Source organism: Nematolebias whitei, chromosome 1 (assembly GCF_014905685.2).
Source record: "Nematolebias whitei isolate Nwh7 chromosome 1, NemWhi1, whole genome shotgun sequence".
In the NCBI taxonomy this organism is placed as follows: Eukaryota; Metazoa; Chordata; class Actinopteri; order Cyprinodontiformes; family Rivulidae; genus Nematolebias; species Nematolebias whitei.
This window is the reverse complement of record NC_056498.1, coordinates 20,316,129-20,341,731: the sequence shown is the minus strand read 5'-3', so window position 1 is coordinate 20,341,731 and position 25,603 is coordinate 20,316,129. Positions and strand designations below refer to the sequence as shown.

The following is a 25,603-nucleotide window of genomic DNA, read 5'->3' as shown; positions in this document are numbered from 1 at the left end:
CAACTCCACAGACCAACAACATCAAAATGTAGGTGGGAAAGGTAAAGGATCCACGCCTGTTTCCACCTCATTTGACCCACTCTAGGCCCTTGAGCAAGGCCCCCACCATCTGCTCCCCCAGGTGTCCTAGATAGTAGCTCTGTGCTCCACACAGAGGGCTGTGGTAGCTCAGTGGTCTGTGGTTGTGTCAGGAAGGGCATCTGGCATAAAAACAATTTGCAAGTCTTCATGCGAAGTTAGTTTGCTGTAGTGACCCCTGAAGTAGGGAGCAGCCGAAAGAAAAATAAATAAAATGTTAGCATGAACCGCTTTAAAATGTTTTTGAGATCGGAGTTGTTTTAAGATAGAAACAACCTACTTTTGTCTTTGCCTCGCTCAGAGTAGTTTGTTTGGTCACAATTAAACATTTCTCTAAACTGAGGTCGTTCACAAAGCTATCTACAACTGGTAAGATATTTTTTATTTTTACAAAACTCCACTTCATCCAAACTTTTTAATGACTCAAGCCTGCCTGCCCACTCACATCTCTTGTATACAGTAATACTCTCAACTATCCTGTAAATGACTAAAAAAAGTTTAGATTATGTTTTTATTAGATTTTCTTTTCCGTTAAAAATGGGCACCGCAGAAACCACCTTTGATTCACCTCAAGCAAGAAGTGGAGCCAAGGAGAAGGAAAGGAACACGAGAGATTAGCTGCTTTCTTTTGCTGCTGCTGCTGATCGACACTTTCCACAGATCCCTCATTTGCTGACTCAGCAGATGCTTCCACATCAGACTCAGCTCAGGCTGCTAAACCAACACTGTGTCTGTTAATCTGATCCAACACGTTGTTCTCTTCAGGAGGACGCTCAGCTGGCACAGAGTAAACTTCAGTGAAGATCTGTGATGATGCTGGTGATGAGTCCAGTCAGAGCTGGCGTTTGTGATTTAGTGGTGCGTTAGCAGGACGTTGTGGTCGTCTTCGGGAACGTAGAGCTGAGTCACAACTCGTACGTGAGCGATCTTCTTCACGGCTTTATGAAACACCCGCCTCAGGTCTCTTGTTGGATGCAGCATCATGCTGAGGGGAAGAAAAGAGGGCGAAGGAGTCAGAACAAACAGAAGATTGAGGAAGAAAATCAACCCAACAGAAAACAAACTGAAAATGTTTGATCCCAACACGAAAATAAGTTTTAAAAGAAATAATTCAAGGTTTTAAACGGGAAAAAAAAAGGGATATTTAATGAAAAACCTACATTTAGTGACAATGAGAAAGAGGTTCAGAGCTAAGGGCCATTAGCTTAGCAATTAGCTTAGCTTAGCCATTAGCTCCCAGTTAGAAAATTAAAACTTTTAAAACAACAAAAAATATATATTTTTAATGCAACAGAACATTCAGATTTATAACAGCAGTTTAATTAACTTTTCAAATGTCTGCATGAATCTTGAACTAATCCTTTAATTAGAGAAAGTGTGGAAGTCAAACCCGCGGCTACTTGCTAAGTATCACATGGAACATGAAAACAGACCTGTCACAACTAAAACAGAAAACTGTGACCGGTCTAGCGCCACCATGTGAATCGAACTTTCTGCATGACAGTAAATCCTGAGAGTATAATTTGATTTTACAATGTCTGCACTTTAATAAGATCATTGTCTATAGTGGGTTTCACTGGAGAGGTTATTAGCAGTCAGCGTGTTACCTGCAGCAAACAGCTGCATTTGGAGAATCAGGGAGAAATTTCCACTAAAGAGTTAAGCTAAAGGCTAGCCAGACTTTTTCTGACCAATTCCACAACAGATTTAAGCTAGCCACAAAAACTGCAACCACAAGTTTCATAGCAGTTCAAGTAATTTGCAACTCCATGTACAAGTTTTGTGCCACGTCAGTTTTTGCATCTTTACGGTTATTTACGTAAACGTCTAAGATTTTTCTTGAACTGAAGACTATTCACATCGGAGCATTCATTTATAGTCATGACAAGTTTTGCGTTAAACATTTTGCAAAATAAAACATGTTAAACAAACCTGATCTGAATTCATTAAGAATTAATTTGACTACAATAAAATCTTTGAGGTTTAAGCTGTTTGAGATGACTAAAAATATTCTGGATTTTGTCCTCGTTTTCATTAGCAGTTAGCTTGGTTGCTTCATGAGAATCGTTCCATGATTTTCTGGCTGCTATCTGATACAGGTAAGTTTCTGGTTACTTATAACCGCTTCACAAATCTACACCGTCTCTTTAAAGTCAAACTAGAGGCCACACATACGCAAAATAAAGAAAACACCGTAAAGCACACCTGAATACGTCCACATAAAAACGTGATTTCTTCTTGACAGCAGTGGCAAAAGAGCTTATCAGATCCCTGTTTGACATTATGAAATTCTTTATATTAAAATAAACATCACGAACATTTGCAACACATCAGGCACTCAAATTTAGAAATTTGTGGATGGGCTTTTTGTAAGTCTTGTAAATTGGATACATTCTTTGTGTAATTTAAGCATCAAAATTAAAATCTATAGATAATGCAGAAAAAATAACAGGTACCAGGACGTTTCAGCTAAAGTTAGCATCAGCACATAGCTGCTGTCACACACAAAAAATTCTTTTTTGAGGAACTCTTTTTTTTTATGTGAAAAGTATAAAGTGCTAGTAAATAAAATTTAAAGTTTTAGCTTTCTGCCCGTATACACCACTTTGGATATGTTTTCAATATTATTTTTTGTCTGTTCATGTTTTTTTTTTTCCCACTGTTTACATATCTTCACAAAACTGCTGGAATACCTTCCCCGTGCCACTAGGTGGTGAGAATGTGCAATTAACAATATTTGAAACGACAGAGTAAGAATTAGGTTAGCTTGGTTGAATATTGCCTGGAAACAATTTTAGCTTATGTGGTTTACAGTTTTCTCTCAGTTATTGTTTTGCCATAAAAACAAAAATCAGGTTTATGAGACAAGAAAAAAAATAAAAGATTACCAGTAGTTCATTGTTGTTTTGTTTTATTGGGAACAAAGTGATAGTGGGCATGCAAAAAAAATAGGCTGCTAAGTAATTGTTTCCAAATCTTTTGTCTGCTGTTTTAAGAAAATTTTACTTTTGGAAAACATTTTTCTAAATATTAATTTTTCATCACCAAAAATCCAATTTGTGAGTGTACCGCAAGTGCAAATACAGCAAATAAAATTTAAAATTAAAAATTTTCCCCAGAGTACAGGACCGCACATTTTTCTAGTGATATGGTTTTGAGTCACAGCAGCAACATATAAACAGCTGATTAAAAAAAAAAAAAAAATTAACTTGTAAAGTAGAAGAACTGAGTTTTTTCATTGTCAGAAAAAGGAATTTCGTCTTATGAATAAGATTCCTACATCCCTCACTTGAACTGTCTTTAGATGTTGCTACATTTTATTGCATTTACTTGCACCTTGAGGTGACCTAATTCAGTCTTACACGAAATATTTTGTTAACAACCTGCAACACAAAACTGCTGGTCAGCAATAAAGACTTATTTAACCACACATAAAAGGCAAATACATTTATTTCAAGTGCATTTGGTTCTTAAATATTCATGAATATTTTTATCATAAACATAAGCAATACAATTAAAGAGCCATTTTACTAGGATGCATTCATGACCAGCTGTTTCATGTTGTAGCCAAGATTTCTTCCTAAACTTTGAACAGCGTGTGCTTAAGGTGCAAATAAGTCCAAACAAATAGCAGTAACACCCTGAGACAGTTCAACCCCAATACGTTTGACAAAGGATGAGTCCAGTTGCCAACTAAGCCAGTAATGTTATACATTTTTTGATAATGCATAACATTACCTCAGTTTTTCTTCTTTGCAAGTTGTTCCTGCTGTTGTTTCTCGGCTTTCCGTTTCTTGTACTGGGCTATCTCGGCCATCTGCAGCCCGTGGGCCTGTTGCCTGTTGAGATGAAGTGAACACCATGATCACAGCACACATACACACACTGTAGTCCTGCAATGGCTTGTTTGCTGTTAAAAACGACAGAACAACTTTTAGACCAATTTTCTAGTGTTATTACCACTCCTATACTCTGAATGAAGTGGCTCAATTAATTATGGGACACGTTTGAGAAGTCAATACACCATCAGTTGTTGTGATTATATGAATATTTCAGTTTGAAAGAAGATTTCCGTATTGTGTATCAAGCACTCCAAAACTCCTGCCTTTCAGACATTGGTATTGGACTCTACTACACAACATGTCATGCTCCACTGTAGCTAAACAACTGGCAAAAGTAGGATTAGGGGTTCACTGTTGCACATGTAGGCTGCCATTAACAGTAGAGCAGACATTTGGAGTGGTGTCGTAACCAGAAGGCATGAACTGATGACAAGTAGCATCATGACTTCAGCAATGCCTTTTGATTTTGCATCATTATGGACTGGGCACATGCATGGTATTGCCAAGTGTAAAGGACAAATCCTGCCAATGCTCTATAGGGCGACACACAATAGTGTTACTCCTGATATGATGGTGTTGGTAGCCATAGGGTGTAACTATCAGGTTACCTGTGGTAGTGGTTTGTTGGCCCCTTATGCTACAGTGCCATATCATTGTCATCCTGTATGTCTTATTCCCCAGAGATAGTCCCCAGTAATAACATTGCAGACCAGTGATGGTTAGGTGACTTGTTTGATTAACAAGGTTCAAAGAACTTCCAAGACAAGACACATCTACATTTGGCATGTGGCATGTGCATTATTATGATAGCTTGGGAGGAGAGGCTATCTGAACTGGAAGACTGGCTCCACACTGCTGAAATACTAGCTAGCCAGGTCAGGTCACCGTAGGTAGTGCGGAGACACTGAGGCTAGCTCCAGTTAGCAGTCTGGAACCACAGAAAGGCTGTGTGATGGTCCAGAGTAAGCATAGTACTAAAACTAAGTCCCTGGTTCACCACCGACCCATTCATGTTTCAAATAGGTTTTCCTCGCTTACTGACACACTCGCTGAGAAGCAGACTGATCATTTGGCAGCTCCATAGTCCGAAACGTGGCTTTAGGGACTCTAGCGACCATAGTTAAATATTCGGTCATGTTCAGGCTGCTGTTGTTACGCCGTATTGTCTTACATTATTATGTTTAGCATGTATCTTAGATCTTTTAGCGTACCGTTTGGCGTTCATTTAGTGTATATCTTTTTGTTCTATTTACACTTTGTATTTTTTATATTTTTGGGTGTAACTAGGACCCTTAGTACATAATTTTGTTCCACCTCATGTACCACATGTGATGCGAATGACAATAAACTGACTTGAACTTGAACTTAAATGCATTTTGGGTTGCCAGAGCAGGCAACACTGAATCCTACCTGAAACTGCTGGTTAAGACTAAGGCTAAATACAGAAAGATTATTATTCACATTAGCGGTAATGACACCCAGTTACGCCAATCGGAGGTCACTAAAATTAATGTTGCTTTAGTGTGTAACTTCGCAAAAATGTTGGCCTCCGTAGTTTTTTCTGGTCCCCTCTCCAACGTGACCAGCGACAACATGTGTCTAGGTGGTGTTCTGAAAACAACATATGCTACATAGATAACTGTAATGCATTTTGGGGAAAACCTGGTCTGATTCAGAGAAATGGCATCTTTCCTACTTTGAATGGAGCTGCTGTTCTTTCTAGAAATATGGTTGATTTTGTTAGACATCCAAATTATTGACAACCCAGGGTCCAGTCCAGGAAGCAAAGGTGTAGGCTTCCACACCTCTTTGCAGCTTCTCCAGTATTACCCACCCAGACCACATTGAAGCAGTGCCAGCTACTCCACGGCTCAAATTAAATAAACCAAACATCAGCTCTAAAAATATAAATCATAAAAAAATCTTATTAAAATAAACACATTTACTTTACCAGAACAAAAGAATAAAATTCTTAAATGTGGCTTACTGAACATCAGATCTCTTTCTTCTAAGTCTTTTAGTAAATGATCTGATCACCATACTGATTTATTCTGTTTTACAGAAACCTGGCTACAACAGGAAGATTTTGTTAGTGTAAAATCAGTGGTTCCCAACCGTGGTCCTCCAGGAACATTATCCTGCATGTTTGATTTGTTTTCCTGCTTTGACACACCGGAATGAATGAAAGGTGATTAACAGGCTTCTGCCAAACTTAAGGAAGTAATTAAATCACTGAATCAGATGTGTTGGATGATGGAAACAACTAAAACATGTAGGACAGTGTTCCTCGAGGACCAGGGTTAGGAACCACTGGTATAAATGAATCCACTCCATCTAATTTTCAAAATTTTTAGTAGAACAACTGGTCGAGGTGCAGGAGTAGCTATTTTTCCGTCAGGATTTTTAATACTAAACCCATTATTTGTTATAATTCTTTTGAGTTGTCCCTCAGTCTTTTGCATCCAAAATGGAAATCAGAAACGCCTCTTTTACTTGTTGTTATTTATCATCCACTAGACCTTTATTCTCAGTTTTTGTCTGAATTCTCAGATTTTTTTGTCTGACTTATAATTAAATATTAATAAAGTCATAATAATGGTGGATTTCAATATTCATGTAGATGTTGAAATTACAATATATCCTTTAAAAATTTAATAGTCAACTGGTTTTACTCTAAATGTCTACACATCTTCTCATTCTCATCATCACACTCTTGATCTGGTTCTGACTTGTGGCATAGAGATTAAGTACTTATTAATAACCTGCTTCCTCAAAATCCTATTCTGTCTGACCATATTTTAATAATATTTGAGTTTACATTAACTGACTACACAGCCATTGAGATTAAATGTCATTATAGCAGGTGTTTATCAGAGAAAATTGTAAACAAATTTAAAGATTATTGTCCATCATTGTTTTCCTCTTTCTTGTAGAGTAATGCAGTAGAGAACAATGACTTTGATCATCTGGTTGATAAATTTACAACTTCAATGCAAACTTCATTTGATAAAATTGCTCTGCTGAAAAATAAAGTAATCAATCAAAAGAAGCCGGCTCCTTGGCTCAATTCTGAATTATATACTTTAAACAGGCATCGAGAAAGCTGGAAAGAAAATGACACTCCACTATCATTGAAGAATTTTATTTACCTTGGAGAGAACGCCTGCTAACATATAAGAAAGTGTTCTGTAAAGCTAGAACTGTGTATTTTTCATCTTTAATAGATGAGAATAAAAATAACCCCAGGTTTCTGTTCAGTACTATAGCTAGTCTAATGAAAAATCCCCTCACCGTTGAACCATGTATATCTACACCTATAAGCAGTGATGACTTGATGAAATTTTTTATAAATAAAATTATTTCAATTAAGGAGAAAATTCAAACCATCCTTCCTACTATTCAAATAATATTTACTCTGTTGTTGTTTTATGTTAAATATTTCTGAGCACCATGACAGTGTTCTGAGTGATCTCAGTTTGGAGAATAAGGGAGAATTTCTCAAGCTATAGAATAAACAGAGCAGAGTCCATTCAAGAGTAAATCCAACCTCAAAATGTCCCGTGCAGTTCAAACAAACAAAATATTAGTAACTTTAACATCCTGTATGTTTGCATTAGACAGACACTAGGTTTGTCTCTATTCTTTCTCCAGTGAATTACTATTGTGTTGCTATACTAACTAGATGAACTTTGGTGGCTTAAAGTATCTGATAAGACCAACAATAAAATTAAGCCACTTTACCTGTTCATTCTTAAATGAAGTCAGTCCTAAGACATCTAGAGCAACTACGTTTAGGACATGTGGCTTTATTTTTTACCTTTAAATTAAATAGAGAGGTTGGAAACTATTTCAAGCCAGTGCAGGACTCAGAATGTATAAAATACTTGGACACTGGGAGGAAAACGATGAAGGGAAGGAAGCAAGAAGGAGAGAAAGGCAAACACAGGAAGACAGAGACCAATTCCTACCCTGACTTGACTTCTGGAGGAACAGGCAGAGGTTTGGTAAATCCATCTTTCCCTACAAGCCAGTATGTCTCTTCTATTCCTTTTCCCTGATAGAGAGATAGAAAGATAATCAGAGACTTCATTTCTTCTTCATCTTTTCATGTCTGTGAAATTATTATTTTTTGTTGTTGATGAGATGTTTTACCTTGACTTCTGTGCGGCTTCTCAGCTCCAGCTTGTAGCCAAGATTGAGTTCCCTCAGGACCTTTACTGTACTCTGGTGAACATGGATCCTGTAGGCTGTTTCAACAAACATACAGTATAATTAGGATTGACAACTTGGGTGACTTGTACAAAAATGTATGTACTAGTCATAGCTTCAGATGACTGTTGTTTAACATGACAGTACAATGGGAATTATTCAACAATATTCAACAATATCAAAATCTTAGATGTCATTCATCTAATAAATTGTCATAGTCTGCTTTTCCGAATATCGGTAGGTCTTTATGCTCTATGTTCATTGGTAATAAAAAGGTTAGGCATCCAGAAGGAATGGTCAGATATGAATGTAATTTCATCCACTTGAAAAGCCTAAATGATAGGGTAAATTAAATTACTCACTTAGTAAGGAGTTGGCATGTTTACATTTGTAAACTTTTGCTTATGGTAATTATTTTTAGTAACTTACGCATCCCACTGGACTCCATGCGAGAGGCAGTGGTCACTGTGTCTCCAAACAAACAGTAGCGTGGCATCGTGAGACCCACCACGCCTGCTACACATGGACCTGCAGTCCAAGACAAACATACGTGAAATCTAGTTTTCATGACTTCTGAAGGCATCAAGTTCCCATACATCTGTTATCTGGAGATGTCCTATCAAAACTTTACGCCCCCAAAAAAGCAACTCGCTTCTCTTTGAGCGAAGCATTCATGGGTTGAAAAAGCATAGAAATTATGTATAACATCCATACATGTCAAGGCTAAAATCAGGCCAATTCTGGTCTTAAAGTCATAAAACTCTAATACTCCAATGGTCAAAAAAGTCTAAAACTCCTCACTGACACAACTTTTTTAGGAGGCATGGGAGAGCAGTGTAAGGCTTTCTTTTGCTTGCTTCTTTTGTTGTCCCATTGTTAAAGAGGCAGCAATACCCAATTCACACCTATGTTTCCATTTTTCCACACCTGTGTGGAGTCCAATACGTATCCTAACAGGAACATCAGGCATGTGTCTCATTTTAAAGGTTCCCACAGCACTGAGAATGTCAAGAGACATGTTGGCAATTTCTGCAGTGTGGCGGTTGTCGTTGGGGACAGGGACACCTGATGCCACCATGTAGGCATCGCCTATTGTCTCCACCTGAAGCAGAACATAAGAGAATGAGCAACAATACCCAAGATTTACTGACTCAGTTGCCATAAGGCTAAAGACAGTCAGTTACCTTGTACACATCATGGTTTCCTATAATGGCATCAAAAAGTGTGTAGAGGTCGTTGAGGAGGTCAACTACCTCAATGGGTTCGCTGTTGGCTGAGATGGTAGTGAAGCCAACAATGTCGCTGAAATAGAGTGACACGTTGTCAAAATATTCGGGCGTCACGGTCCCACCAACCATCAAAGCTTCTGCAACGCACCTGGCAGAAGATCCGAGTTCAGAATTTATATTTGTGAAGTTTTGCCCTGAGATACTCATTGTCAGTGTGTGTTCACTAACTTACGGAGGCAACATCTGTGTTAAAAGCTTTTCTGTTTTCTGTTTTTCAATTTCCAGTTCCTCGGTTCGCTCACGGATCAGCTCCTCCAGGTTAGAAGAGTACTGCTCCAGCATCCTCAGCATGGAGTCTATGATGTTGGTCTTCTTTCCTTTGTTAATATTCTTAAACTAAAACAAGATTAGAGTTAATGGCTATGTAAGAGAAGTCAAGAAAAACAGTGTTTCTAATAGATTTATCTAAAATGATGATTTAGAAAGAACTTTCAGACCTCATCAAAGATTTCATCAAATGTGGGCCTCTTATCTGGCTGTTCATTCCAGCACTGCTTCATCAGCTGAATGCACTCCATCGGAGCGAAATCTGGACTAACCACTGGACGACACAAAGGAGGAGGCCTTTGCAGCTTCTCTATTATCTCTAAAGAAAATGAAAACATCAGTAACATAAGTCAGACAGTCCAACTTAAGAATCCAGAGTTTGACATTTTGACAACTTTAGGAAAAGTAGACAAAGGCTATGAATCAAAGGTTTACTGGCCTTATCCACTTTGTGAACAAACTGAAACTTCATACTTAAGCATACAGATGTTAATTCTCTTGTGACAAATTCCTTCATTTCTCACAATTTCAGTAATAGCGTCAATGGACGGAGGAGGAAGAGATCGCTTGCCTCTTGATAAAAAAAGGAAAAAAGAAAAAGAAAAGAAAAGACGGTGGTATATAAACCGGACCAGGGACGAAGAACAGAATTTAATACACTGGTGAAGGATGTGAAGACAATGGACAGTCAGAAACATTTAGAATATTTTCTAATGGATTCTAGCAAGTTTGGTGAGCTAGTTGGGCACTTAGCCCTGTTTCTTCACCACCATGGCAGCCACCGCACATCTTTCAGTGCTGCACAGAGAATGGCAGTCGCGCTGCGCATCCTGGCGACTGGTTGCTCGGAACACAGAGAGTGGTTGGTGTCGCTTACAAAACAGTTTGTGACACTGAGAACGTGTATGCGGTCATAAAAATTTATCTTTGCATGGACATCCGCTTCAAGTCCGCATTGAGTCCGTGTGGACCTCAGTGGAATGAAGTACACCCGAGTATGTGGGGACCTTAAGATGGTCTCAGGGGCCTGCCCTCTCCCTCGGCAACTCCTCTGAGACAGTCATGCAAAGTGGTTCAAAACACCAAAGTTCATACTCAATAATCCAGGTACAAAATCCAACAATGTTCAGTCAGGTCATCTGGACGTGTTTCTTTTATGTGCTGAGACGTTTTATCCATCTTCCAACAGACTTCTTCAATTTTCTTCACTCAAAACCGACTGGCTTTTCTATGTATGTGAATGTTTCTGTCAAGTGCCCTGAGACAACTTTGTTGTGAATTGGCGCTATTTAACTGAATTGAATTTGTGTGGGTTTTCTCTGGGTACTACAATTTCTTACCACTTTCCAAAAACATGCAAGTAAGAACACCCTCAGGCCTCCCTCGCTAAAGAGATCTGTGAATGTGATGTACCTGGTTAAATAAGGTTGTTTTCACACCTGATAGTCCAGTAGACTTGGTTCGGTTGGGGACCAATATTCATAACTCATAATATTCATAATTCATAACATTTTGTTTACATTTGAGTTGGTGCGTTTGCATTCATACTGCACTGTGCAGTCGAGCCAACCTGTTGAACCAACCTATTCCCCCGCTCGCCTGTGGGGGCGCTGCACAAAGAACTACTGAAAGAAACGACACAAAAACCTCTGAAGACACTTCTTCTTCTTCTGGAAATAAAAACAAAAACGGAGCGGCATCAAGTTTTAGCAGTTTTAGGAGTTATATTTTGTCATTTTTCAAAAATGGACTCAGCATGAGTAGAAGATGAGGCAGAAGACCATGGAGAATGTTATTTTTCACACAAGGCAGCTGACGGCTCCATATGAGGTAAGAGAAATGCATGTTTGTTTGCCATGCGCTGTACTCCACTTCTTGCTTGTGGAGCGGAGCCTGGTCTGATTACATTCACAGTGTACTTGAACCGCGCTGGAGTTTTCTTCTACCGGACCGAGACCTAGGTTTTAGCCCGGGCCAGAGTTCGCCTTTTTGTTCCGTGACAGAGTTCGATGGCGTGTTCACACCTCCCCAAGTGAACCGGACTGTCTAGGAAAACGAGCTAGAATTCGATTAAAGCGGACTTAACAGGGCTGGTGTGAATGCACCCTAACTGTGTAGCACTTCAGAGTATAGCCACCAGGGGCCTACATAAAAGATTCAACATATCCACAGTTTCTTTAAGATCCTGTTCCAACTATTCCTACCAATTTAGGAATTATGCTAGTGGTACTTCAAATCTGCTGACCAACTCATAACTCAAGACAGGATTGTTTAATTCTTACTTTCCCAACATGTTGCATAAGTTACTAAGATCACAAACCCAAATAAAATGTATGCAGTATCAGTTTTGTGACAGTGAAAACCCTGAACCCAACTTGCAGTATTTAAATTATGACTAATCTCACTTCATAGCCTATATATATATATATGAACTCCAAAACTGGTTTGTGCAGCTGTTGTCTTGCCTGTATCAGATAGGTCTAACATGCAGAATGGAGGTCCTCTGATCACAACCTCTTGCATGATGATGGAAAAGCCGTAAACGTCACCAGGGGGAGTCCCGTAGAGACCTGGCTGCCCACTCCTCAGGATCTCTGGAGCTGTCCACAACAGCTCTGAAACAAACGGGCAGGGGAGATTTAGTTTGTTCTTGCAGTTGCGGTCACAATAAAAGTTTTTGTTTAAAGATTGAGGGCATCTGTCTGTGCTACTAAGTCGCCCAACATATACTGTAATCATGGTACAAAGTACAATGTCTTGAAGAATTAGTCATCTGCTGTTGTATTTTCTTCCTTATTTCAGTGTATCACAACCTTTATTTTCTTATTTTTTATATATTATTTTATGTGCTGTACTTGCTACGTTTGGCAAATGAAACTAAAAGAAACATTTGGAAATCAAATATAGTATACTGTATACTCAAACATAGTATGTGTTTTTAGAGGTTTATTAGTGAATCAACTTATGTCCACATGTGCCATACCATCATGGTACACCCTTGCTCTGTAATATAAATAAATTAAAGAAATACATATTAGGACTGCCTTTCATGCTAGAATGTTAAACTAAAATCACAAAGAAAAACAAGAAATTACTTAATCATAACTGTTTTTATCAAATCTTGAAAATAAAATGTGCAATCTTAATCTGTATGATCTTTTAGCGTTTAGCGTATGTTTTGGGGATGGCTTCCACACTAACTGTAGCAAAACTGTCCGAGTCATAACAATTTTTGTGTTTTATTTGGTCAGCTGTTTGATGGCCATCTTGAAATGAATTGACCTCAAAGGTTTATCAGTTGTGAAGACTTTCTGAAAGATTCTCTAAAATCCATCCAGAAGGTTATGGGATATTTTGCCAACACAAACAGGACTGAGTTCAACGGATAATGGCTATGCAAAGCACTTGGGATATGTACTGTTGATGACTCTACTAATCCATCACCAAATGGTAGCATTTCTATCTGAATGACAAAGGAAGTGAAAATCTTTGCAAGGCAAGGTTAACCTCACCATCAGGACGTGCTTCACCTATGGGGAACCTCTGGGACTCCAGGACCTCGTTATAGCCATAGTCTGTAACCTTAAGGACAAAACGCCCGTCCACTACGCAGTTTCGAGACTTTAGACGAGTGTGACACACTCCACGATGATGAAGATACTTCATACCCTGAGAAAGAAAACATGTCGCAACATTTTTAGTTTCTTGAAACATGTCAACCATTAAAAGCAACTGATGAAGAAAGATATACAGCTCATGTCTTTACAAAATTGTGCTCATTTTATTGAGATCATTGTTCTGATTTCATCTCTATCCCAAACCCTCTACTCATCATCTACCTTTATCAGATCCAACAGCAGAGACGACTTGAACATCCAGTCCAGTTTGACGTCTTCGTTCAGCAGAAGGTCCTCCAGGCTGCCTCTGGAGCAGAACTCAGTCACAATTGCGAACACGCCACAGTCATGAAAAAAGCCCAGGAAAGGGTTGACGTTGTCATTCCGCATGTCGTTCATCTGCAGAAAAATGCAGGAATGTTATGAACACACCACTTCTGGTCCTTCTGAGAAAATATGTCCAACTATAGATGCCAAGTCATGTTCTATTTTCTGTTTGGACATAAGGATGAACTAGATATGATCTTCAATGCTTCTCTATCATGCCATGTACCAGTTCGAAGACATCACTGGTTTTGGAGTTGATGCTGCCAAAGTTTCCATCAGGAAGTCTCTTCAGCCAAGCCCAGTCCCCCTGGTGGAGAGAAACAACAACTAATCAAGATTCTGTCTTTAATCAAAGCCAGTCAATCTTGATTTACTTTCATGTAGAGTGTTTTACATAGTATCTTCTTTTAGCAAAAAACATCATACATCTTTTTCTAGATGAGATCTTTCACCCTTTTCTCAAACCATCTGTCTTCTCTGTACAAAATGGTCTGTACTTGGTAAATGGATTTTACTTATATAGAACCTTTCCATCTTATCAAGATACAAAAAGTGCCTTACAACACAATCTGTGCTCTCATTTACCCATTCATACAGCACTCTACTATATCTATACAATGACTAATCAGTGCCTTATCATATTCTTACACCAGTGGGACACACATCGGAGGCAATGAGGGGTTCAGTGTCTTGCCCAGGGACACTTCGGCATGTGACTACTGGTGGAATCGAACCTCCAACTCTTGCATTGGAGGATGACTGCTCTAACCACTAAGCCACAGCTGTTCAGCTGTGAAATGTGAACATTACTATCCTCAATTGGATCCCTTATTGTAGAAACATTGGTGCAGTCTTGGCCTGAGGAGCTGGATCTCCTGTACTGAGCCATGCATCATGGAGGCTGTTTAGTTTCTCCTACATAGAGGTCTCAAAGTTCTTTGTTGCACTGGACAGTGTGCAAAAACTTCACTAAGCTTGCGTTCCTGTATTTTATCCTTTGGTTGAGCCAACTTTTGTCTGAATACCTTCTTTGACTTGAAATTTACTAAGATGTGTGTTTGGAGAACATACGTCAGAGTTTCTCAGATACTTCCGCAACAGAGATGACAACATATGTTCATCAGCGCTACCCAGAACAGAATTAAAGAAAAAAAAAAGTTTTGTGGCCAAATTATGTTTTGGAACTTCAACTTCACTACTTGATGCACAAAAACGTTTCCCATACAATTTTTATCTAACTGATGACGAAAACTGTGAAACAGGAATCTGCTGTATATTTTGAAGAAAAAAAACAAAACTTGATAAGTTTAGTTTGAGATGTGGTAGCTTTAGATGAGCTATTCCACAACAATGGCATAAGACATGTTTCAAAAAGTTTGATCAATTTAAAAGGCCACAGAAATATGTTAGACTTCTATTTTTGGAATTTGCACCCAAGAAACAACTTTAGTTGAAACAAAGTGAACTGACACTTGTGAAAATAATCAGTTTCCAAACAGTCCATCCATCCATCCATCCATCCATCCATCCATCCATCCATCCATCCATCCATCTATTATCTTTACCCGCTTCTTCTGTTCTAGGTTGCTGGGGTCACTGGTGCCCATGTCTGTCCATCAGTCACTGTGTGAGAGGTGGGGGACACCCTGGACAGGTCTCCAGTCCATCACAGGGACACATAAAGATAAACAACCATTCACTCTCTCACTCACACCTAGGAACAATTTAGAGTTACCAATCAGTCTAACATGCATGCTTTTGGTCTGGAGGAAACTGGAGTACCTGGAGAAAACTCACACATGCACGGAGAGAACATGCAAACTCCACCCAGAAAGGCCCCTGGCTGGGATTTGATCTGGTGACCTTCTCACTGAGAGGCAGCAGCTCTACCAACTGCACCACCGTGCTGCCCTCAAATTGTCCAGTGATCTAAAATTACTGAAAGTCCTAATTGTCTTGTTATTGAATAAATAATCCCAAGTTTTACCACATTTTTCTAACTTTATATAATTAGTAAAAAATGGAATTTTTAATTTTTTAAAAATTTTGTACAGTAAATCCATCTCACCTCAAAAACGACAACATTAGAGTTTTCGTAAGTGGCCGGGGACTGAGAGGAGAGTGACGTGTTAAAGCTGCGTTCAGACGTGCTCCTGGCAGCGCTGGCCCTGCTGTCATCCAGACTCAGCTTCTACGTAAATGAAAGGGTTTCCACTTTAAACACGTTTTAAACTAAGTAGCTTGTTTGAAGCTAGTTCAGCAAACTAAAACAACTTGAATCATTTTGGATTCATGCAAATGGAGATAATCATCCAGAACATGGCAAATCCAAAATGTTTAAAAGAAGCAACTGAACTTCTATTCTGTAGCTGAAGGCAATCCGTTTCCAATCGTCAGTTTGTCCAATTCAAAACTGGACACCATGGCATTCAAGTTTTTAACTGCACAATGATAATTACTTCCACTTCCCTGTCTTCCTGAGGGTTGTTAGGGTCTTAGTTTGCTGTCTCACAAGAGAGGCTTTGGTCACATGAAGGTATGAATTAGAGGGAAAATGAGTTTTGATAGCTGAGACTTCATCTTCTGTTTAAAGAAGGTCTTTAGGACAAAACATCTTGCTTGTGAGCCAGGCTAATCAAGCTCCTAATAACCCTCAGGAGGAAGTTGGATACATCAGAATAAACTTGGGTGAATTTAACTCAGAAATAAAGCATCTCTTAAAGTTTGAACTCCAAATTCTTCTGTTTTAAATTCTAAAAGCTACCTAGATGGGAAGCAAACATTTTGTTTTTAACCTTCTAGAGTTTTGGATTTATAATTAAGTTATAGCTTTATTCAGACCTTGTTGCTTAGTGACGGGTTGATAAAAGTGACATCGTCAAGAGTCAGCAGGATCTTGTTGGGGCCTCTGACCATTCGAATTTGAATGATCCGACGCCTTTGCAACAAGAAACAAGGCAGTCAATGAAAAGTTACAAACATGTAATATATTTTCTTATTGCTTTTTTAAATATTGGCTCAAATATGTGCTTTAGTAGTTTTTTGTGTCTCTGTACCGGATGAAGTACAAGAGAGCCATAATAACGACAGAAGCAGCCACCAAGCCGATGAACGTGCTGAAGGTCAAAAACAGATCCACTCCTGAAACAGAAAAGAAATAAACATAAAGTTTAATGTTGCCAAAAACAACTCGTCAGACTTTCCTGCCATATTTGACCCATTTCAGTTTGCCTATCACACAAACCATTCTACCTCTACCTTGCACCAAGTTATCACACATTTGGATTAAAAAGACACCTACGCCATAACCCTGTACATTAATCTCAGCTCAGCATTTAACTACATAATTCCTCAGAGACTAATGGAAAAACTCCTCCTTGTTGGCCTGGACAATGCCACATGTCTCTGGATTTTGAACTTTCTGACTCAGAGATCACAGTCTGTTCATTTTGAAAAGAACACCTCCAACTCCATTATGCTGAGCTCAGGAACCCCTCAGGGCTGTGTCCTCAGCCCTCTGTGATTCACATTGCTAACGCATGACTGAGTAGCTAGATTCGGGGGTAACCACATTATGAAGTTTGTGAATGATACCACAGTGGTGGGGCTCATACATGAAAATGGCAGAGGTTAAACATCTGTAGGATTGGTGTAAGGACAACAATATGTTGCCTAATGTGGAAAAAACTAAGGAGATGATTTTTGACTTTCACAACCTGAGCACACCACCCTTATTAGCAGCCGCACAGTGGAGAGAGTGGAGAACGTCAGGTTTCTCGGAGTGTAGATCTCGAAGGACCTGGGCTGGAACAGAAATGTTTCAGCAATCACAAAACAGGCCCAGAGGAGACTGCACTTTCAGAGAAAGCTGAAACAAGCTTCTCTCCCACCAGAATATTCAGGGTTTTTTGCAGGAGTGTGGTGGAAAATGTTCTAACATACATCAGGATGTCGGTTTTGGGGGTAGGAGTGAGGGATATGATTGTGTTGGTGTGTGGGTGTAATTGTTTTTATTGGATCTCCAGTGAGAAATGTCTGCTGTTATGTCCATCTAAAATAACAATAAAGGTTTATTTAATTTGATAAATACACCTGTTGATCCGGCCCTCACCCCCTGAGCAGATGACTCCAGGTGTAAACCAGCAGGCTGCATCCCTCCTGGGCCCATAGCCTTGTGGGAAGTGAATGTCTTTACCCAAGAAGCGGATCATCCCAGTCTCCATGTCAATCCTGTTGTTGAACAGATCTGTAATTATTTGTGAGGCTACAGTTGATAAGTTGATTTATTTTGTTGGTTAGCAAGATTTTTAGCTAAATTTTGAGAAACCTAGTACAAACCCATGGAAAACTGGATGTTAAGGCCAAAAAAAAAAAAAAAAAAAAATCAATTGCTGCCCATATTGACACTCTAAACACTTTATCTTAGCTCATGTTTACCTGTATGTTGGCATCAGATGCAAGGACAACCCATTTGTGTCCAATATGAGGTAGTCGAGCTGAACCTCTCCAGAGCTACTGGTTCTGATGGAGTGGCTAAAGCCCTATCAAGACAATTAGATACACATTACATATACAAAGATAACTTTAACAGAAAACACTACTTTTGTTTGGCCTATACTACCCTACAGACCGAGCAATAATTGGTTTTTAAGTTGTTTTTCTTTTAGCTGCTGTTACATGTCCCTGTGTCACCTTTTCATGGTCGAATGTTTGTGGGTTCTGCTTACCAGCCTCATTCTCGCTCCTTTCCTTTTTAAACGCCAGATTTTTCACCTTGCTACATTTTGTTTTCTTAACTGTTTGCTGGGTTTGGGAGTTAACGGCAGTCTATATTTTTTTGTTTTTTGGTCGCAGGGCTAGGTCCTGGACTACAGGGTGAGGGAATTTCCTAAATCCAACAGTCAACTACTGGCCAGTTTGGGGCTTCTCCCTCTTTTTGTTTGTTTTAGCTGGGGTTACTTTTCCTATTCAAATAGATAAAAAAAAATTTTTTATTAAAAAACTTAAAATCGTCTAGACTCCATATGTTGTGTGTCCTGTGAATCACTCCTGGACACATGGATCATAACAGCTGCTACCATTAGGGGTTGCCTCCTCTTATCATCTACTTCCATCTATCCCTTACATTCTCCTCAGTCACACCAACCCTATTCATCTTCTCTTTTCCACATCCACGAACCTCCTCTGTGATCTTCCTTATTTTCTCTTCACAGGCAGATCCAAATCCACCATCCTTAGTCCAGTATATCCACTGTCCTTCCATTGCACATGCCCAAACCATCACAGCCTTTCTAACTTTGTCTCCAGAACTCTCAAACTGAGCTTTCCTTCTGATAAACTCATTTATAATTCTTTCCATTTTGGCCACTTTCATTGAAAATCCCAACATCTTTATATCTATCACCTCCAGTTCTGCTTCTTGTTATTTTGTTAGTGTCGCAATCTTCATTCGCCTTCAATACCTCTACTTCTGGCAAGTTGTATTCTGTAAAATGTATTTTGTTTCACTTCTACTGACATTCATTCTAGTTCTCTCCAGATCATATGTCCACCTCTCCAGGCTCTCTTCCAGCTTCTCTATTCTCTTTCTACAGAGCACAATGTTGTTTGCAAATATTATAGTTCATGGAGGACTCCTGTTTGACCTCATTTGTCATTAAAAGAAGGATTCCACAGCTGAACCCTGAAGTGCTCCCATCTCCACCTTGAATCCATGTGTCACTCCTACTGCAGATCCCACCTCTGCCTCACAGTTCTTACATGCCTATCACTACTCTCACACACTTCACCATCATGACAGATTTCTTCTTGATCATCCACATGTTTGATTTAGCAAAGGTTTGACACAGAATGCCTGTTCTGATGCAACCCTTCCCATTTATCCTGTCTTAGGACAAGCACTAAAAGTACTTTGGTCTGTTCACGCTCAAGGCTAGATTTAGCTTTTGTCTTGAATACTTCATGTAAATGTTTTCACAGTCCTCTCAGCACCTGGAAGTCCAGGTTACGTGTACTTTGTGCAAGGTTTCCTCCAGACATCCACTCTCCTGACTTTCGGACTCGATGCACTGTATGAGCCATGAACAGAATAGAGTTGTAGATGGTACCAAACAGAGGAGACACCTGCAAGACACGTGTCAGTTTCAGCTGCCTTGCTTATGAATACAACACCCACAAACACACTGGTACACACTTTACCTGCTGAGGTTTCAGGGTTCTCACCACCTCTCCTCTCTCCATAGCCTCTCTGTAGGCATCATAGAATGACACTTTGGGGGAGTCGATAGTGATGGTCAACACAGCATCGTAGGCCCGCACGAGTTTGCTGTTGCTCTTCAGTGCTGGGTAGGTCACATTGCGGTAGGGCAGACTGTAGAGCAGAGTGTCATAGGACACAAACACCAAGGAGCCGTCAATCATTTGCATGTCGTAGGCCGTTTCCAGGAGAAGTTTTTGGGCTGAGCCACCAAGCAGTGCCGAGTGCATGCAGAGGATCACAGCTAGGACAGGACATGATAATAAGTTTCAAGATCTGTCCAACAAAAACTGAATTGTTTTTATTTGGAAACAATTAACCTGACAAAAGTAAAAGAAATGAACTAGAAACTTTTCTGTTGTTAAAAAAATAATAATTATACATTGGTCTGATTAAACTCCAGTGTATCAACATAAATAAATGCTTTTTACCATCAAGCATTACTGTGGGAGGTTTTTAGCAACATCCCACCAAAAAAGTATAACAAAAATTCAGTATTATTAAAAGATTTACATACATTGTCAGGCCATGTAGATATATCAGTTTTACCACGTATTTCTCTCATCTTGCGGACCTTGGCCAGAGTTCGTCTAATTCCATGAGGTGTGTTTTCCATAAAACTGACCAGTCTGACTGGAAAGCCATGGCTCCTCAAGGAGTCAGCCACCTAAACAAGACAACAATACTAAAATAAATTCTAGGAACTCAAACAAAAGAAAACAAAATAATCAAATATTGGAAAAAAATAGTGCTACAACTCACAGCATGGTACCATTATGTACCAGGTAAGTACCAGGCAAGTACCAAGTATGTAACAAATACCAGGTAAGCAAGCATGTACTAGGTAAGTTCCATGTATGTACAAGGTGAGTAAGTACCAGATATGTAAATGGTAATTAACAATTAAGTAACAGGTACATGCGCGGGAGGTGTGCACCATGTAAATACCATGTAAATAGTCAGTAATATATATATATATATACTGGCTAAGTACCAGACACATACACAGTAAGTAATAGGTGTGTAGCCACCAGGTTGTATTATGTATTACTGTAAAAAGATACCACTAATTCTTAATTTAAAAAATAAACATTTTTTTCTATCTTTGGAATTGTTTTGCCTGAACACAATTATCTTGATTTATGAATGTATGTATTTTGCAGAATTATGGTGAAAAGGCCAACATTCGAACCTTAGCTGCTGTTTCCACCCAGATGTCCTCTGAGGAAGAGATGATGGCAATGTGAGCCCACCTGAAGTAGCTCATGACTCTGTTTAGCACCTGGGTGGGCCTCGCCATCGATAGGGCAAAGGTTGGATGGTTTCGAACATTGTCCAACTCGTAGCCTACACAAGCCCATGGAAATATTGCCTAAGGGATGATATTATAGGCAGATATAAATTTTTTAGTCTGACAAAAAGATACTATACGAGTTAAACGAAACCAGTTGAACTGTACCGTTTAATATATGTACCCATAAACTTTTATAACTTTCACGTCTCTTTGACTACTTGCACGTTTGCTTTAATATGTTGTTATTTTTCTATTCTACTACAAGTTGTTTGTGACATGTGAAAACTTCTAATTACATTAAAAATATACATGTTTACTGCATTTTTCACCTAAGGCCATTGTCATTATTTTTCCGGTGCAATGCACGAGATGAGCGTCCAGCCATGGCAAGTCATCTAGGGGAAACACTGAACTCTGAAGCAATGTCATGTAATGCTAATGCTATTAGCTTTGAGCGAACACTATTAACTCCAGGGTTATTACTATAAATATTAGTCCCAGCGCTAACACTGTCAGTTCCGTAGCTAATGCTATTAGTAATTAGAATTATTTCTTTAGTCTCTTCTCTGTCAACGCGCTCCAGTTCAAATTAAAGGACTAAATGTCAGATAATGTCCACACTTAGCATTCAAGCTGAACGGTGCTTGCACCAGAACATCTCGTTTATGTCATTTACCCAGAATGCATGCCACATAAATACAACGGTGACATCCATGTGTTGTTATTTTTTAGAAAATTATTAAAATTTTACAGCCTACGGGATTTTTACAGTCTTGTTTTTATAGCTGAAGTAATTTATAGAATAAGGTATTTTGTTCCAACTTGTCGAAGATCCCTTTAAAGAACTCAATATTCTTTCAGTATTGTAACATACTTTGTTCCAGCCTTTAGTCAGCATTGAAGCAGCATCACAGTATCCAGGGTTGGTAGGTCCAATGTAACCAGAAGCTTTGGTGTGGAAACCCACAAAAGCCTCCAGACCCCTGGATGTCTCACACGGTTCCTGAAGGAAGATTTGTTGATTATTCAAAAATAACTCAATAAAGAACAACAACAAAAAAAATAAAAAACTGCACTGAATCTAATCCTCACTTGATCTAGCTTCATTTTAAGGGATTTACCTTTACTTTTAATTTCTTTCAGGGAAAATGATTGCATACGGGTACAAGAGCTGTATGTTCCACATTCACTATACATACTGATAAAAAAAGAACATGATGAAAATGCCAGTTCTGTTCACAAAACTCTATGCAGATTATGTATTTTTTATATTTTTGTGCACTGACATGATTTGCTTGGCTTTTAGGAGACCTGTGTCTTTGTACTAATGCAACCACTGGAGTGTGATTCTCCCAACATGAACTTTTGTTGCTATAATTTTAAGTCTATTGTGTCACTGTTTGCTCGGAGAAAAGGTTAAATCTGATGCTTTAGATTAGCTTAATCTATGCTCATTACTGAGTTAATCCATTGAACAGATCGAATGTTTTGAAATTATGTTTTGTGGAGTTATCAGTACTCAATATTTCATTAGAATTAGAATAGCTCAGAGCGTTAGCAGCTTGAAATATCAGGCAGACATTTTCCCTGAGCAGTCGAGCTGATGGTTATTCTAATCGAATATATATATTTTTAAATGATTCAAGCAAACATCATTTCAGAAAATATGACATTGCTGTCACTTTTGCATTAGATTAGACAGTCGTTTTACATAGAAGTCTGTTGTATTGGTCCAAATGAATCTTGCCTTGCTAAGTGCAACCAGGCAAAGTAAAAGCCTAAAATTCCTAGCACTTCTAGCAAACACCTAAACTTTACTCCACATCTTTGTTCTACCTTTTTTGCAACATACGTATCATATGAACTATTACTTGTAGGGAAATGCTAACCTCAGACTAAATGTAGTGCTTCACTGACCATTGGGAATTAGTTGGAGACACAAAATTGCAAGAAACTATTCAAATATTCGCTTGAAATCACACGTTTGTAAAGTACTCCAGATAAAAATTGAGCTGAAATGTTCAGTTTGTATACATAGTGTCAAAGAATGTGTCAGGGTCTGTGTCTTGTGTGTTATTGTGTTTTTGGATGATTGTTTTCGCTGGTATCAGATGCTGTGCAGATGGAAGGATTTTTACTGAAACTTTTTTAGTTTGGACATTTGTTATGATCTGTAACCATAACAACAAGTTTTCTGTTTTTTTTTTTTTAATAACCGGGAGCAGCTGATTAACATCTCAACGCTCAAACAATATCTCAGCTACAGCCCCAAATCTCAAATGAGTTGAAAAGGAGGTGCCGTGGATGCATTCCTGTCTCCTTGCTGGCTGTGCTCGAGTGCCTGACCACTGAGATCCTGGAAATGGCAGGAAATGTGGCTCGTGACAGCAGAAGGACGGGATCACCCCCTGACATCTGCAGCTTGCTGTCCGCAGCGAAGAGCAGCTCAGCAGGCTGCTGGGAGGAGTGGTCATTGCTCTGGGAGGAGTTCTGCCCGCATTCGGGTGGTCCTGCAACCCAGGGGAACCAAGAGGCCAGTCGACTCTGGGTGGACATATCGGACGGCATCTGCGGACAATTTCTTCGGATCTGCTGTGGGACAGAGTTTTACAAGAGACCCTTCCTGTCTACAGCCATCAGCATCTATAACATCTCAATGAAACGAGGATGATGAGTTACAACATTTAATTTCCCTTTGGGATTAATAAAGTATTTTTTGTATTGAATTGAATTATTCATTTAGTGTTTCTTTGATTCTTGTATTTTGTTTTATGTGTGTTTCAGCTTCGGCAGTGGTTTTCTCTTCCTGTAGTTCAGCTCCTGTTCCCTCCCACTCTCACCTGATCCTCATTGTCTTGCCCAGGTGTTTGTCATTACCCATCATTAAAAGTATTCTTTAAATACTTTGTTGTCCCTCGTTTGTGCATTGTGCTTGTAAGCCACTCACGTCTATTCTTTCGAGTCTCCTTCGAATTTTCATTTGTAATTTAGTTCTGCCTCATCAGCCTTTTGTGTTGGGTCTTGTTTAATAAATTAGTTATTTTCTTATATTTGAGCATTTTTGCGTTTTGGTTTTGCATTGGGATTCTGATTTCCACCAAATATTACAGAACGCCATGCAAGAATCATAATCTAAATTGAGACGCATCCCAGATGTCCACAAGAACTCTGACTATTTTGAGACAGTTTGTTCAACCACATTTTCAAACCTGGACAAACAAGGTCATGTGACTCGCATGTGGACATTGAGGACCCCTACAAATCCCCCATACATACAGTCTGCAATTTGTCTCCATCGGTCGCAGTCAAGTGAGGTACTAACTTAACAAACTTTACATTTATTTGTCAATGAATATTTGGAATAATTTTAATAGTAAATATTTATAATAAAAAAAAACATAAAAGAAAATCATGAAAGCTTCAAGACTAATGAATAAAATTCAAAGCAGCAGTCTACTTTAGTCTTGACCTTACAAGGACTGAACGTAAAGAACATAAGGTAAGATTTAGTTTTTTTTGATAATTACATAATACACCATTAAAACAACCCGTTATAATTCTTTAAAGTTGTCTTAACTCCATATTTCATCGCAAACATTTTAAATTTAAAGAGAAGTAAATAAAAATGCATCTAATAAAAATGTCCTACCTGCAGCACAGCGTAGTCAAACGTCGCTCCGTACGTCAGCGAGGGGTCTCTGTTGATGCGGTTGACGGCGAGTTGCGCTGCAACGTATGGAAGGGCTTTACCGAAGATGGGGTCACACCCCCACGGTCCCACCACCCCAATCCGAAACCAGGCTGCATGTGCTTGGTGAGGTATTAAACACAGGGAGGTGAGAAGGACCACGAGGAACCTTAGAAGTGGGTCATGGAGAGGACGGGGTGAACGAGCAGTAAGGGGAACAAAAGAGAGGAGGACTGGAGGTGACGGTGAGGACGTCTGAGGTGAAACCAGAGGATTGTAGTCAGGGTGGGAGGACAGGAGGACATGAGGAGATGGTCTGTTGGTTTGTTTCCTCCATATGTGATGGAAATAGATGAAGGCACGCCGCTGTAGATGCATCTCGAGCTTCACCACCTCTACAGCTCGGACGGTGGGGGAAGCAGAGCTGCCCTGGAAAGAAACAAAGGAGATTTTTACTAAGAAGAGATAAGAAACTAAAAAAATTAAACTAAATTAAAGGACAAAAGTGTTTGATTCAGACTTGTCTGCTGTGGGTCCCTGTCTACTGTTTTCTCAAGTAGAGAACTAAAACAACCAAATAAGTTCAGTTTGTTGGTTCTGATTTTTGGATGAACTTGTCTGCAGGTCTCACAAAAATCTTGAAAGATAATTCAAACATGAATTAAAGGCCTAGTTGTCCAGTAGTTCACGAGACATTTTGCTAACAAATATTAACGGCGAAGTTTTGGGCGCAATG

The 25,603-nt window shown here is 39.1% G+C and overlaps 1 protein-coding gene across 1 annotated transcript; it reads right to left on the bottom strand.

Annotated features, from left to right (window-relative positions):
• Positions 1-930: 930 nt before the first annotated feature.
• gc2 (guanylyl cyclase 2) lies at positions 931-25,271 on the bottom strand. Its single transcript, XM_037682937.1, has 23 exons — positions 24,829-25,271; positions 22,054-22,182; positions 21,078-21,257; positions 20,435-20,552; positions 19,828-20,129; positions 19,621-19,752; positions 18,067-18,170; positions 17,741-17,859; positions 16,686-16,770; positions 16,471-16,567; positions 15,698-15,820; positions 13,856-13,936; positions 13,525-13,701; positions 13,198-13,354; positions 12,151-12,300; positions 9,856-10,004; positions 9,591-9,754; positions 9,314-9,506; positions 9,057-9,231; positions 8,559-8,657; positions 8,073-8,167; positions 7,889-7,974; positions 931-1,063 (listed from the first exon to the last, which is right to left on the bottom strand). Exons 1-23 carry the CDS (start codon positions 25,243-25,245, stop codon positions 931-933), a joined length of 3,465 nt encoding a protein of 1,154 aa, XP_037538865.1. The 5' UTR covers positions 25,246-25,271.
• Between the last annotated feature and the right edge of the window lie 332 nt (positions 25,272-25,603).